Genomic DNA, 16,926 nt, shown 5'->3' on the forward strand with positions numbered 1-16,926 from the left:
TTTCTTCAGTTTTGTCTGTTTTTGATAAAGAGTAACCTTTGAATTTACGATACATCTACACAATTAGTGAATTAAATACAGGAAAATGCGCGATTTACTATTAAAAATGCTAAATACAGATGATAATATTGTAATAAATGGTGATAAGTCACTTAAGAAAGGTTAAATCGACAGAAAAATTAATTTGGGGACTGACATCAAAGGATCACTGGGTCTTTATGGGTTAAAGACAAATGTTTATCAAAGGTCAAATATTTTTATTTATTCTACGAAGCCACTTTCCTTTAAACCACTTTTTACTTTTTCATCCGCAGTGACTTAAGTGAAAGCATGATGCTTATTTCAACAACAAGTGAGTACCCTCTGTGTTTCCTTTTGTTTTTTTTAAAGCAGGACTCGGTGGCAGGTCACAATAATAACGCTGCACTCATCAAACTGTGTGCAGAGGCGAATGTGTGAACGTGTGGATCAGCTGATGACATGTTATGAGCCTTTGATTGTAAAGTTTGACTAAACTCTGCCTGCACTTTAGTGTTTTTGCAGAAAAAATACATAAACGCTCATATTTACTTGCAAGAATCCAACCCAACCTTCCAGGTGACAGCTCCGCACACCTTCTATTTAACCACAGAGCAGCTGCTGCGCTCATGTTGAACATCAGCTGTGTGACAAGTACACAGTGGTGTTTAGTAAACTTCACTTCCTGAGTAAAACCCAGAGATAGAGGCGACTAAACTACAGGGGTTGGACAAAATAATGGAAACACCTTCACCTCAAGATGATAATGCCCCAATCCATACAGCTAGAATTGTTAAAGAATGGCATGAAGAACATTCTAATGAAGTTGAGCATCTCGTATGGCCGGCACAGTCCCCAGACCTCAACATTATTGAGCATTTATGGTCAGTTTTAGAGATTCAAGTAAGACGTCGATTTCCACCGCCATCGTCTCTAAAAGAGTTGGAGGGTATTCTAACTGAAGAATGGCTTAAAATTCCTTTGGAAACAATTCACAAGTTGTATGAATCAATACCTCGGAGAATTGAGGCTGTAATTGCCGCAAAAGGCGGACCTACACCATATTAAATTATATTTTTTTGATTTTTTAAGGTGTTTCCATTATTTTGTCCAACCCCTGTATAACAGTGAACGAACCTTTACCTGTCATGACCACCTGCTTTACATTCATTCTGTCCTGAAAGCGTCTGTATGTGTCTAAGGCTACGTTCAGACCGAAGGCACATTTTTTTATTTTTTATTTAATCTTTATTTAACCAGGAAAAGGATCCCATTGAGATTAAGAACCTCTTTTTCAAGGGAGTCCTGGCCAAGAGGCAGCATAAAACACAACACATAGTTACAACATACAATTACCTCATACAGTTACAACAAACAATAATTTACAGGACAGTTCAACCTATGAAAAACACGTGCAAGTCATTGAGTTCTTCTCCAGCACTTTGGAGCATTCAGGGAGATCAGTTCAGACAGTTTCCAGTCTTTTAGCAACATATTCCATGTGGACGGAGCAGAGTCCACAAATGCCCTTTTTCCCAGCTCTGTACGGGTAAACGTGGCCCGATCCCATTTTTTCGCCCGTATCCTCCTGAGACCCAAGGTTCAAGATTCAAACTTATTTGTCATTTTTTGTCATACAGTTTAAAATACAATTAAAATACAGTTAAAATGCAATAAATACATTAAGTGCAGTCGGTTAGTAGCAGTTTGAGTCGGTTTGGATTTAAAATGCCTGCTTAAACACGAGTGTCTTCAGATGTTAGTCACACTAGTATTTGTCGTGACTGTTTTCTTGTTTACGTGATGGTTCGCTGTCGTAGACGATGAAGAAAAGCTGCTGACTGTGGAGCCGATTGCAGCCGAGGTCCTGTTAGACGCCTACAAGAGGAAACTGGCCGACGAAGGACGGCTTTTCCTGGCCGAGTTTCAGGTACATTTATCTGAAAATCATTTTAGTTCCAGAGGTCCCAGTATGATCTGAAGTAGGATGGACCAGGAAAAGGAAGTCAAATTACATTATGAAAGTATTTACATCCACAAAGTTTGCTTAAAAATATGAATAACATGAAGAACCTGAAATGTCTTAAGTAAAATAAGTTGAATTTTCACAATATTATAAACCTCAGTTTATCATTTACACACATTCATTACAACTTTCAGATCACAGTGGATCTAGAAATACGCAGAACATTTAAGAAGAGGCAGAATGTTGTTAAAATTACACTTAACTTCTCTTAAGACATTTCAGGTTGTTCATATTTGTTCAGGTTCTTCACATTTTGTGTGAAAGGATAGTTTGTAAATGTCAACATTTTTACCCCCCCCCCCCCCCCCCCCCCCCCAAAGGGATTAAAGGGGTGTTTTTGGTTCAGTTTGGTTGTTTCTTTGTTTGTTTTAACACATTAGCAGCAAAACTATTGGTTGAATTCATACCAAATTGGGTTTATAGATTGCAAGTGACCCAGAATTGATGTGATTACGTTTTGGGAAAAGTAGGTCAAAGTTCAAATTTTGTATGAATTTTTAAAATCTGTTCTTTCTCCCATTTACTTATAATGGGCAAAATTTCAAATGTCTGTAAAAACATCAATTTTGTTTCAATTTACTTCAAACTTGTCACATATATAGAGGCAGTTGATATGATGACATCAGCACATGCATAAACATGATGACATCAGCTGGATCGATGCCAAAATAAACTACAATACGTCCAAGGGGTGGGGTTTGTTGAACCTGGAACCACTTGTTATGTCATTTTTTACATTAACCCTGTAAAGTCTGAACCATTAAATCATCGACAGAAAATTCCAGTTCTTTGAATCTGGAGCCCTTATTGGTCCTTCTGAACAACCGTCTAACAAATTGTTAATTGCTTTTCTAAATGGTCCCAGTTCTGGCTCCTTCCTCATTAACCCTTTCATGCACGAATTATGAGAACCTTAATCAAGATTTTTTTCCTGAGTGTTTTTATTCCTCTTTAGGCATGAAAAAAACAATGCGATTGAAAATTTTCTTATGAAAAATAAATGAAATAAATTTTTAAAAAAAGTAAAAAAAAAAAAAAAAAAAAAAAATACACTAAAAAAATAGTAATAATAACAGTAGAAAAAAATTCTTATGAACTTTTTTTTCATGAAGTTGCAAAAATGTCCACTCAGCTGGACACCATGCGTTTAATTTTTGAAGCAAAGAAACATGTATTTACTGATAAATTGCGTGAAAACTATAACTTTTATGCTCAGGGGAGATCTACGTAATGTTACCAATTCATGTCAGAAAACATATGTAATGTGTTAAAACTTTAATAAAGATATGTGCAAAAAATAAAAAAAACAAAATCCATGAATATACAAGAGAAGAGCTGTAGAATAGCTGTTCACTGTAGTGACCAGTATACATGAAAGGGTTAATGACAGTCTTGTAGTGCCACTGGAAAGGCCTCTGGTGAACGAATTCCTCCCCCTGGTGGATTATCTGTGTATTGCATGTGTCTAATTGTATACATCAGGTTTTTCAAGACAAAAAATCTCACTGATTATGTAGAGGGCTTCAAAACTCATGCATCAAATATGATAGCGTTACAGGGTTAAAACAAAGACAAAATATTGGATTAGTCATTACTTATACGTTATTATGAGAGTATTTTACTGGCCTGATCCACTTTAGATCACATTGGTCTGTATGTGATTTTAACATCCTTGATTGTTAATACTTCCAGTGTAATTTCTGCATTTCCCATATTCATCTCGTGGGCCGGATCGGACCCTTTGGCGGGCCGGTTTTGGCCCACGGGCCGTATGTTTGACACCTGTGCTCTAAATGATCCGTCCGGTGCTTGTGTTCTTTACTGGACGGTTTAGTGATCGGATACATGATGCGATCAATTACAGGTTGTTTATACTTTTCTTTTTTCCTTTGCTCAGACAAGGTATATTTTTTTAGATGTTACCTGCTTAACAGTTTCGACTGTGACTCCAGTTTGTCTGAACAAAAGACAAAAAGAAAAGTACAATTACATAAACAGAAGACAAAATGAACGTCATTAGCATTACAGGTTGATGTTGTTTGTTTGTATTTTCAGAGCATCCCCAGGGTTTTCTCCAGGTACACGGTGAAGGAGGCCAAAAAGCCCTGCAACGCCCTTAAGAACCGCTACGTGGACATCCTGCCCTGTAGGTTTCAGACTGGTTTGAAGGGTTTTTTTTTTTTTTAATCATTTAGTTCAGTGGTTCTTAAACTTTTTACAGTGGAGTACCCCCTGAAATGTATTTTTTTAGCCAAGTACCCCAAATTCTCACTTCAGCTTTTTGCATTGAAAAAAATTAGGCAAAATTTGTTCCTGTGCCAAAGGTGTCTGTTTATATTTTCAAAACTTTGTAAACAAACATATATTTAACTTTAATATATTAAAAGTAGATTTTGTGCAAAATATCAACTGAAAAGTGCCCTCTTTCACTAATTAGAAAAAGGAATTCATTGGTCATTAATGAACAAATGAATCTTTCATCAACAAAAAATAATTCAAATAAATCAAATAAACTCATTTTGAATAATATAAAATACAAATGTTCTTAAAATGTTACCAAAGCTTAAACAAGATGACTGATAATAGATTAGATAAATGTATTTATTGTGTTTTATTTTTCAAGCATTAATTCTCATAATTTATTTTGTATTCAGTACATGATGATTTAATAGATTTTTAATGGATTTTTCCAAAATAATTTCAAGTACCCCTCTGGGCTTCTTCCAAGTACCGTGTAAAGGTGACTTTAACCTTTACGACCCATTTAACCCTTTCATGCATGAATCATGAGAACCTTAATCAAGATTTTTTTCCTGAATGTTTTTATTCCTCTTCAGGCATGACAAAAATAATGTGATTGAAATTTTTGTTTTTTTATGAATCTATTTTTCATGGAGTTACAAAAATGTCCACTCAGCTGGACACCATGTGTTTAATTTTTGAAGCAAAAAAACAACAACATGCATTTACTGTCATACTGTGTGAAAACGATGAAATAAAAGTTTTTTTTTTTATGTTGCTCATCTGATATTTTCTCACATTTTAACATACTATAATAGTAGTTATTACTCACTCAAATAATATGCAAAAAACAACAAAACAACAACTTAAAAAAACAACAACTGTTAATTACAGTCTAATAACAATTAGCAATTGATTTACACTCAAATATGTTGCTGGAGGTCAGGTTTATCAAGAACAGGAATGTTACGGTCACGGTATGAATTGCAGTGTATTATGGGAAAGGGTTAATTCAGTTTTTTGTGTGTCTTTTAAGACTGTGTTCATATTTACTAGATTTTTGTTGTTGAGTCTGAAGAAAAGAAAATGAGAAATCAATATGTATGTTCATTTCAACTCTGAAAAAAACAACAAAACTAAAAGTAGAATAAGACTTTTGCATAGTAACATACAGTTGTAGAAAAAATTATTAGACCACCCTTGTTTTGTTCAGTTTCTTGTTCATTTTAATGCCCGGTAAAACTAAAGGTCCATTCATTTGGACAAATATAATGAAAACAACAAAAATAGCTCATCGTAGTTTAATTTCAGAGCTGATATCTATCCATTTTCCATGTTTTCTTGATAATAACCAAAATCACTTCAGTTCTTACATCAGTATCTATGGCATTGTACTGACAAAAACAGTGCTTTTAGACGTTCCATGTTTTCTTTTCTGTCTGTTTTAGTCACATGACACACACAGGCGTTAGGACTGGGTTGCATAACCACTGTTTTTGATGACTTTGGATGGTCTAATAATTTTTTTCCGTGACGGTACATCTTGAATTGCATTAACTACATTATGACTGACTTGCAACAGTCTCAGAAAGTCTCTTTTTGCATCTATTATGTTGTTTTTGTCGTTACCTCTTTATATCATTTTCATCTCTCATATTATTGTCACATATTTGACAAGTGGAGACCCAATAAAAACTGCTTTGTGACCCTAAGTTTGTCAAAGCAGGATTAGAATCAGAATACTTTCTTACATAAACAACACAGATACAACGTCATAAATAGTTCTGTGGCGTCACCGCTGTCATGTTATTTATTTATTCTTTTTATTGTGTTTTCAATCAGACGACTACAACCGCGTTCAACTGGCCACAGGAACTGGAGTACCAGGATGTGACTATATCAACGCCAGCTATATTGATGTACGGAAAACCCCCCGATCACACTATTTAAACCTAAAACTACTGCATATACACATGTAAAAGTATTATATTATGTCATTATTATGTCACAAACCACGCTTAATGTAGTTATTCTCTTATTGCAGGGATACAAAGAATCCAAGAAGTACATCGCAGCCCAAGGTAAAGTGTCGACACGCTTTGTCATGTGTTGAGTCGATAGTATGTCTATGCAGGGTGCGATTTGTTGCAGGGAATCAACCCTCCCTCTGGTTTTTACATCCCTACTATCCCTACTACTGCTCAATGAATTTCATCCTCGGGGCGGGGGGGGGGGGGGGGGGTGCAACCAACCAATTTAAATAACAGGGAAGTTGTGACAGTTTTCTCACACCTATATCCTTCATTACTGGCACTAACGTTCAGTCTCAGAATTCGCAAACATGGTGGTGGTGGTGGTGGGGTGGCGTGACAAATTCGTGGGGCCTAGCATTTGTGGGGAGCCCTAAGAGCAGTGGAGGGGGTCCAGTGGATACAGGTTAGAAGTTGTGAAAATTTCGTGTAAGATCCGCTGACTAATAAGAGGCATAGAACCTGAGAGCTGGACGTTGAAAGCATGTCAGGTTTCATTTTTGTTTCATGCCAGCGTTGGTTACATTAATTATGGACAGCACCCCCATGTATATAACTGCTGCCCCTACCCCATGCACATACCCAACCCCCCCTCCCCTGCTGTTTTTTTTGACAAATTGCACCCTGCGTCTATGTGTGTGTTTATGTTGTAACCTGTGTGTTTTAGGTCCAAAGGAGGAGACAGTGAGTCATTTCTGGAGGATGGTCTGGGAGCAGCAGTCCTCCATCATCGTCATGGTAACACGATGTGAAGAAGGAAACAGGGTGAGAACAGAAGCTTTGACATTTTGATGAACTCAGGCTACGTTCAGACCTCAGGCAAATGGGGCCCATCAGGGAGGCGGAGTCTAAATAAAGTATCTATCTATCTAGGAGGCGGAGTCTAAATAAAGTATCTATCTATCTAGGAGGCGGAGTCTAAATAAGGCATCTATCTATCTAGGAGGCGGAGTCTAAATAAGGTATCTATCTATCTAGGAGGCGGAGTCTAAATAAGGTATCCATCTATCTAGGAGGCGGAGTCTAAATAAGGCATCTATCTATCTAGGAGGCGGAGTCTAAATAAGGCATCTATCTATCTAGGAGGCGGAGTCTAAATAAGGCATCTATCTATCTAGGAGGCGGAGTCTAAATAAGGTATCTATCTATTTAGGAGGCGGAGTCTAAATAAAGTATCTATTTATCTATCTATCTATCTATGAGGCTGAGTCTAAAAAAGTATCTATCTATCTAGGAGGCGGAGTCTAAATAAGGTATCTATCTATCTAGGAGGCGGAGTCTAAATAAAGTATCTATCTATCTAGGAGGCGGAGTCTAAATAAGGTATCTATCTATCTAGGAGGCGGAGTCTAAATAAGGTATCTATCTATTTAGGAGGCGGAGTCTAAATAAAGTATCTATCTATCTATCTATCTATCTATCTATCTATCTATCTATCTATCTATCTATCTATCTATCTATCTATCTATCTAGGAGGCGGAGTCTAAATAAGGTATCTATCTATCTAGGAGGCGGAGTCTAAATAAAGAATCTATCCTTCTGGGAGGCGGAGTCTAAATAAAGTATCTCTCTATCTAGGAGGCGGAGTCTTAATAAAGTGTGTGTCAATTAATCTAGGAGGCAGAGTCTAAATAAAGTATCTGTCTAGGAGGCGGAGTCTAAATAAAGTATCTCTCCTTCTGGGAGGTGGAGTCTAAATAAAGGATCTATTTTTCTGGGAGGCGGAGTCTAAATGATTCCGCAAACAAGCAAGAAATGCCACATGCTTTTAGTCACTGGTAAACTTTAGCGACTCTATCTTCAGTAATTCAGCTCCGTGTGCACGCTCTGGTCCAGTTCATGTATGCTGTTGTGAGTTTTGTGTTGCAGAATACTTGTATAAAGTGTGTGGACGTTTATCCTCCAGTGGCTGTGCTGTTGATCGACAGTCTGACTGTGGCGTTCATGTCTAAACCTGTTGTGTCTGACTGTTCCAGCCCAAGTGTGCGCAGTACTGGCCAACTCCAGACCGAGAGGCCGAGATCTACGAGGAGTTCGTAGTGAAGCTGAACTCAGAGGACCAATGCCCCGATTACACCATCCGCCATCTGAGTCTGACTAATGTGAGTCTGTGTCCAAAATAAAATGAATATATGTACACGTATATATGCATACAAACACACAGAGATGGGCCTGTACTTCAGTATTAACCCATAAAGACCTGAACATCTACTGGAGACCAAAACCATCTACAGATCTGAACTGTTTAATACCCGTTGAGCCACTAATCCTGTCAATACATGTAAATAATTGTTGTAAAATACAGTTCTTCATCTTTTCATGGTCATCAGATTTGACCCATTTGGACGTTCAGAGGCTCCGTCGTTACCATGGAAACATCATCATCTTCTACAACATTGATAGTTACTTTTTCTTCAGTTTTCTCTTTCTTTCTGTTATAATTAACCCTCAACTTTAATCTGAGTTTTATGAACTTCTACATGATTCCCCAGTAAAACCCACGGAGTTGGATCAATGACAGTGGATGGACACACTGGGTTTACATATATATTAAATCAAATGAGCAGAAATATAGAATAGATACAGAATAATAAATAGCATGAAAAAAGAAGCAAAAAATAAACAATGAAGTAAAAAAAAAAAACCCAAAACAAAACAATAAAATAGCAAAAATGAACAAAAACAGCCAAACTAATGAATAAAAGGAACAAAACTGAATTAAAATAGCCAACAAAATAAGTAACATGAACAAAATAAACTCCAAACTGAACGAAATGGAAAAAGACGTGAAAATGAACAAAAAACGACTAAGAAAATCTACCAAATAATAAATAACATAAAATGAGCAACAAAATCTAAAAAAATATATAGATAACTTAAAATGAGCAACAAAATGAACAAAAGCAGCCAAAGTAATGAATAAAAGGAACACAACTGAACGTAAAAACAGCAAAATAATAAGTAACGTGAACAAAATAAACTACAAACTGAACGAAACGAAAGAAAGACAACAAAATAACGACTAAGAAAATCTACAAAATAAGAAATAATTTATAAAATGAGCAACAAAATGGACAAAAACAGTCAAAGTAATGAATAAAAGGAACACAACTGAATTTAAAAACAGCAAAATAATAAGTAACGTGAACAAAATAAACTACAAACTGAACGAAACGAAAAAAAGACAACAAAATAACGACTAAGAAAATCTACAAAATAAGAAATAATGTATAAAATGAGCAACAAAATGGACAAAAACAGTCAAAGTAATGAATAAAAGGAACACAACTGAATTAAAAAGCCAACAAAATGATAAATAACATGAACAAAATAAACTACAAAGTAAACAGTATTTTTTTCTGCGCAGGAGTTCAGCAGGGTTGTGGTGTTAGTGTTATTTTTGACTGAATGTGTGTACGTCAGTGTTTATTGGCCTTTTTGTGTTTGTTTTTGTATTTTTGTGGAGCTGAACCATGAGTCAGAGCTTTAGGACGAACTATAGATTTACTGTTCATCTAACATAGCTCGTGTTCAAAGGAAATTTTAAGGCTTTGCCAAATTAAAAGCACTTCCTGTACTGACAAATGACATGGAGCTAACTTCATTAACTTCCATCTGTGCTATAACGATGGGACTTTTGGCTCTTTGAACGGAGTCGTTCAATCAGGAGCCGTTCACTGAAAAGAGCCGTTCAACAGACTGGTTCTTTTATGTTTTTTGCATTATTTTGAAACACCAATGTTTTAATGACTAAATAGGCTACATGTGATGATTGACATTACATTTTAAAGGTGTTTAACCCTTTCATGCATACTGGTCACTCCAGTGGACAGCTGTTCTCTTGTATATTCATGGATTTTGTTGTTCTTTTCGGTTTTTTTGTTTTTTTTTTACATATATCTTTATTAACCCTTTCATGTACACTGGTCACTACATTGGACAGCTATTCTACAGCTGTTTTCTTATATATTCATTGATTTTTTTTTTTAATACATATCTTTATTAAAGTTTTAACACATTCATATCTTTTCCTTACATGAATTGGTAACACTGGGTAGATCTCCCCTAAGTGTAAAGCCACCCCTCCCCATAGTTTTGACACAATTTATCAGTAAATACATGTTTTTTTGTTTCAAAAATTGAACGCATGGTGTCCAAGTGGACATTTTTGCAACTTCATGAAAAAAAGGTTCATAAGAACATTTTATTTATTATTATTATTATTAGTAGTAGTAGTAGTAGTAGTATGTTTTTTTTATTTTTGAACTTTATTTTTTATTTATTTATTTTATTTATTTATTTTTTTTTTCATTAGAAACTTTTCAATCACATTGTTTTTTCATGCCTGAAGAGGAATAAAAACATTCAGCAAAAAAATCTTGATTAAGGTTCTCATAATTCGTGCATGAAAGGGTTAAAGTTTTAAGACACTACATATCTTTTCTGACATGAATTGGTAACATTATGTAGATCTCTCCCGAGCATAAACCCCCAGAATCACAAGCCCCCCCCATAGTTTTCACACAATTTATCACTAAATTCATGTTTCTGTGCGTCAAAAATTAAACGTGTGGTGTCCAGCAGAGTGGACAGTTTTGCAACTTAATAAAAAACAGGTTCATAAGAATTTTTGTTTTTCATTATTATTATTTTTTATGTATTTTTTAATTTTTTAAAATTATTTTGATTTTATTTATTTTTTATTTATTTTTCAGAAGAAATTTTTCAATCACATTGTTTTTTTCATGCGTAAAGAGGAATAAGAACACTCAGGAAAAAATTTTGATTAAGGTTCTCATAATTCATGCATGAAAGGGTTAACTGGCACGGCAGTAGATATTATCTTACCATAAAAAAGAATAGTTAGTTCAAATGTGTGGGCTAAATCCATGACATGAGAGGTGACATTAAGCAAATGATGGAACTGGACCAAAAACATCACAGACATTATGTGGACTAGTCTGTAGGCTAAAAATGAAGACGAAAATAAAACATTTTCTTATGAAATAACATTTTATTCTCCTCAAAACAAGAACAATAAATGTTGCTAGTTGCATGCCCATCTTTTCTTTCTGAAAAGTGCATCCAAATCCTCCTCCTTTTTCTTTGGCTCATTACTCACAGGTGCACACTCACTCACTCACTCTCAAACTTTTCTCTGGTTTCGACCAGTCTTCCAGCTCCGCCTCCTTGAGTATGCTCACCTCACGCTTAAAGCTGTTGTTTTTTTGCTAACTTCTTGCCACGAGACATGTGCAGTGTGGAAATTGGCAGGCAATCGGACACTCCCTCCTTAAAAAATAAATAAATAAATAAATGAACGTCTCTTTACAATGACTCGGTTCCCATCGTTCATTTCAAAGAGCCGTTCAAAAGATTCGATTCGTTTGTGAACGTCACATCACTACCGTGCTACAATATATTAAGTTGAATAATCAAATAAAGCGCTTTATATTGCAAAAGATTTTAATTTAAATCAACTTGGAATTGAGTCCAATGAACTGATGATATTAAGTCTAATGATTATACAAAGCAACTGACACTGCAACAAATTTTAAATTAAATGAACTTGGCATTTAGTGTGTTGGACTTAAAATAGCAAATCCGTTCAAATCAAGCATTTAAGTTTAATACACTCAAGTTTTACTCATTACTTAAATTTTTTAAGGCAACTAGAGATTACTAGAGGTTACTAGAGATTTTTTAAGTAAACTCAACTATCCGGTCTTACAGTGTGTTTGTTAAAAAATGTAAAAATCTGTTAAAAATAAAGTATAAAAAAAAAAAAAGAAAGAAAGAAAGAAATGTTCCACATCCACTTGGGAGCTGACGCAGACGTAGCGCTGGGTGTTCGTGGGTTAAATTCTGTTTCTTGTCTCATGTCTGTGCAGAAGAAGGAGAAGAACTCTGAGCGTGAGGTGACCCACATCCAGTTCATGAGTTGGCCCGACCACGGCGTCCCAGGAGAGCCCCAGCTCCTCCTGAAACTCAGACGACGCGTCAACGCTTTCAAGAACTTCTTCAGCGGTCCCATCGTGGTCCACTGCAGGTACGCCAGCGCTGTGGTGGTGGTGGTGATGGTGGTGGTGGTGATGGTGGTGGTGGTGGTGGTGATGGTGATGGTGGTGGTGGTGGTGGTGGTGATGGTGGTGGTGGTGGTGGTGATGGTGGTGGTGGTGATGGTGGTGGTGGTGATGGTGGTGGTGGTGGTGATGGTGGTGGTGGTGGTGGTGATGGTGGTGGTGGTGATGGTGGTGGTGGTGGTGGTGGTGGTGCGTCTGCTCTGGTTCAGTTCATAGAATCTGCAGGACCACAGTCTGATTAGACACAGTTCAACCAGTCCATGTACTGGTTTTATCCCATTTATCCCATTCAGTTTCTGGGTTTTGTTTTTTACAGAATTATACAAAGAAAAGGCCTCGACCTCAGAATATTCACAGGTTGATAAAAGTGTAATGGATTAGAAAATAAAAGAAGTCACTTTAAACTCTCCTCATTCTCAAATGTTAATTGTTAATGTTACTTGTTTTTAATTACTCTTGTTATTAATAGGTTTTACACGTAATTTTTACTATTATCAGTTTTTCTCCCTTTTTTTTAAATTTTGTACTGTGGCATGTGTGTGTGTGTGTGTGTTAATGTTTCATATTTTGTGTTCCATGTTTTTTACTGCTATTAAAATGAAACAATGTCTGTAGTTTAGTTTAGTTTATTTGGGACACAAGGGCACACGTCTGATTTTTTTTTTATTCTAATGATGACTGTTTTATTCTATTATGTCATTTTTCTTCTCTTTTCTTTTTATGTTATTTCTGTTTTGTTTATATGGGACACAAGAGCACATATCTTCATTTTTTTATTCTAATGATGATTGCTTTATTTTATTTTTCTGTAATTTTTATTTTATTTTTATTTTATTTTGGACAAGAGCATACATCTTCATTTTTTTTATTCTAATGATGATTGCTTTATTTTATTTTTATGTAATTTTTATTTTATTTTATTTTATTTTGGACAAGAGCATACATCTTCATTTTTTTATTCCAATGATAATTGCTTTATTTTATTTTATTTTATTTTATTTTATTTATATGGGACACAAGAGCACACATCTTAATTTTTTTATTCTAACGATGATTGCTTTGGTTTTTTTTTTTATGCTATTTTTATTTCGTTTTATTTTATTTATATGGGACACAAGAGCACACATCTTCATTTTTTTATTCTAACGATGATTGCTTTATTTAATTTTTATGTTATTTTTATTTCATTTTATTTTATTTATATGGGACACAAGTGCACACATCTTCATTTTTTTTCTAATTATCTAATTATCTTTATTTTTTGTTATATAGTACAACAGGCTTCTACCTCAGTATGTTCTAAAGTTACATAAAAATATGGACAGACTCATATTTGCTCCGTCAGTGACTGAAACACAAGCGCACACATGTTTTTCATTTCTTTTTTTCCTGTAATTGTCATCATTCTTGCAGCTACAGCAGAGAATAGAAACATAGACTTTGTAAGCAGTAGTTTCCTGGTTTATTTAATGCTTTATTGGACCTTTATTTACCACTGATTGATCGCACATATTCAGAGGTATTTTTTATTTTTCCATATTTAGCGCCGGCGTGGGCAGGACGGGCACCTACATCGGCATCGACGCCATGATGGAGGGTCTGGAGGCCGAGGGCCGTGTGGACATTTATGGATACGTGGTCCGACTCCGCAGACAGAGATGTCTCATGGTCCAAGTGGAGGTAACATGTCCGGTTTTCGGACATATTTTACACAGTGTTTATGTCTGTTTTGTTGAGGCGCTGTAATAGAAACTTCCTTCAACACAATGTGCAAAGTGCAAACAGGACAGAAGAGGAAGGAAATTCACATGAACACAAGCAAAGATAAAAACACCAGATATGAGGCGAGGACGCACTGTGAATATGTGACAGAGACAGACAGAATAAACGTACCGTTACACTTTAGATTTGGAGAATTTAATACTGGATGGTGATTTAAAAAAAAATTTATTTAGCATTTTATTCTAAGACTTTTTTCACCATAGCACTTTGAGATTCTTTTGAAGGAAAATTACTGTATAAATAAAATGTATTACTATTATTATTATTATTACCTCCGCCAAGGAGGCTATGTTTTTGCCAGGGTTTGTTTGTTTGTTTGTCTGTCTGTCTGTTTGTTTGTTTGTTTGTCTGTCCGTTAGTGTGCAACATAACTCAAAAAGTTATGGACAGATTTGGATGAAATTTTCAGGGTTTGTTGGAAATGGGATAAGGAAGAAATGATTAAATTTTGGTGGTGATCGGGGGTGGGGGGGGCCCACGGGGGGGGTGGGGGGGTCCCCTAATCAGCCTTGGCGGAGGTCTGCGCTCTCCGAGTGCTTCTCGTTACTTAATTATTTACTTACATACTTATGTTACTTAAATTTTGGTAATCATTATTTTACTATTGTAATCAGTGGTACTATTGATATATTGTATTGTAATCAGTGGTACTATTGATATTATTGATGTTGCATTATGACTACTATTACTATGATCACTTTTATATTATCATTATTATTATTATTATTATTATTATTATTATTATTATTATTATTATTATTATTACTTATATTACATACTTTTTGGTTATTATTATTATTATTACTGTAATCACTGGTACTATTATTATTATTATTTACTTAATAACTTATAACTTATATTACTTGTTTTTGGTAATCATTATAGCTGTTACCCTAATCATTGATATTATTGATATACAACTACTATTACTATGATTACTTTTATTACTTTTATGAGTCTTTTATGAATGAAACTGTTCTTTTTTTATTGGAGCTTTAGAACATACAATACAAAACACAAACTCTTATAGAGGACAGTTCAGTAATGACAGATGGATTTTTTGTTTGTTTGTCTGTCTGTTAGCAAGATAACTCAAAAAGTTACGGAAGGATTTTGATGAAATTTTCAGGAAATGTTGATGCTGGTACAAGGAACAAATGAGTAAATTTTGGTGGTGATGGGGGGAGGGGGGAGACGACTGATCTGTCTTGGAGGAGCTCTGTTCTCTCCGAGTGCTTTTCTAGTTTGTCATGTTTTGTGTTATGCTAATGAAAGTACTTTAACTACACTTTACCCCCCAAAAATCAGAAAGAGCTAAAAATAAATACATTTGTGGAAACGGATGAATATTTCAAGCTCAAATCAAGCTGTATTTGATATGAAAGGGGAAAATGTGTGCATGTAACGGTCTGACTTTGGCTGCAGGTTGTGTCATATTAAAGAAAATGTACATGTACGAGGGCTGTTCAATAAGTTCATGGCCTCACCCAGAAATACTGGTTGTTATAATACAGGATGTTACATTCTTTCGTGATGGGATAGTGATGCTTGAACATCGATGGACCAAGTGCATTGCTGTAAATGGAGATTATGTTGAAAAATAAAATATAAATTATCAGTCCGTGTTGTTCTGTTCTGGGTGAGGCCATGAACTTATTGAACGGCCCTTGTATGAGTGTTAAAACCAACTTTAAGGACAGTTTTTCTCTGCCGTCTCTACCTTTGCGCATTAACGTTTGCGTATTTGCTCATTTCTCTTCCAGGCCCAGTACATCCTGATCCACCAGGCGCTGCTGGAACACAACCAGTTTGGAGAAACCGAGATCATCCTGCCTGAGCTGCACAGCACCATGACCACACTGAAGCAGAAGAACGCAGACAGTGAACCCTCGTTAATGGAGGAGGAGTTTGAGGTACGACAGCATCTGGGGTTCGTTTAAAGTGGGTCAGGAGTGGATCAGGAGGTAGAGCGGGTCATCCAGTTGGCGGTTCAAATCCTACTCTGTGCTGTTGTGTCCTTGGGCAAGACACGTCACCCTCCTCGCCTCCAGTGCTGCTACTCACACTGGTGTATGAATGTTGGGTGGTGGTCGGAGGTGCAGACGGGCAGCCATGCTTCCGTCAGTCTGCCCCAGAACAGCTGTGGATACAAATGTACAGTGGTGTACGAAAATATGACACTTGTCAAATCTTAACCCCTTTAGCCCTATCAGCCCGCCTGCAGGCTGAAAAAATTATATTAACCCATAAAGACCCAGCGTTACATTTTTGGAAGTTTCCAAATGATTTTCTCTCTCTATTTAACCTGTCTTAACTGATTTATCACCATTTATTATAACATTATCCTCTGTATTTTTCATTTTTCACTGTAAATCATGTATTTTCCTGTACTTAATTTCCTATATTTAATTTAGATGTTATGAAAACTCACAGAAAATTTAAAGGTTATTATATCAAAACAGAGAAAATTGAAAAAAAAGTGACATTTTCAGCAAAGATATCATTAACTGAACATAAACCAAGTGTGTCCATCCACTGTCAATGATCCAACTCCATGGGTTTTACTGGTGAATCAATGTTGTAGAAGATGATGGTGTTTCCATGGTAACTACGGAGCCTCTGAACGTCCAAATGGATCATATCTGATGACCATGAAACTGACTAACTTCATTTGACATCAATTATTTACATGTATTGACAGGATTAGTGGATCAACAGGTATAAAACATTTTAGATCAGTAGATGG

The 16,926-nt window shown here is 35.7% G+C and overlaps 1 protein-coding gene across 4 annotated transcripts in view; it reads left to right on the forward strand.

Annotated features, from left to right (window-relative positions):
* The window catches only part of ptprc (protein tyrosine phosphatase receptor type C), a 67,130-nt gene that overhangs the window by 38,085 nt on the left and 12,119 nt on the right, over positions 1-16,926 (forward strand). For all 4 annotated transcript variants that reach the window (XM_030131717.1, XM_030131718.1, XM_030131719.1 and 1 more), the window contains 10 exons: positions 315-352; positions 1,839-1,948; positions 4,100-4,190; positions 6,128-6,204; positions 6,330-6,366; positions 6,983-7,080; positions 8,292-8,417; positions 12,207-12,364; positions 13,943-14,078; positions 15,944-16,093. In XM_030131717.1, the coding sequence (XP_029987577.1) occupies positions 315-352; positions 1,839-1,948; positions 4,100-4,190; positions 6,128-6,204; positions 6,330-6,366; positions 6,983-7,080; positions 8,292-8,417; positions 12,207-12,364; positions 13,943-14,078; positions 15,944-16,093 (1,021 nt within the window). The remainder of the gene's footprint in view (positions 1-314; positions 353-1,838; positions 1,949-4,099; positions 4,191-6,127; positions 6,205-6,329; positions 6,367-6,982; positions 7,081-8,291; positions 8,418-12,206; positions 12,365-13,942; positions 14,079-15,943; positions 16,094-16,926) is intronic.

The sequence above is a fragment of the Sphaeramia orbicularis genome, chromosome 4 (assembly GCF_902148855.1).
Source record: "Sphaeramia orbicularis chromosome 4, fSphaOr1.1, whole genome shotgun sequence".
NCBI lineage: Eukaryota > Metazoa > Chordata > Actinopteri > Kurtiformes > Apogonidae > Sphaeramia > Sphaeramia orbicularis.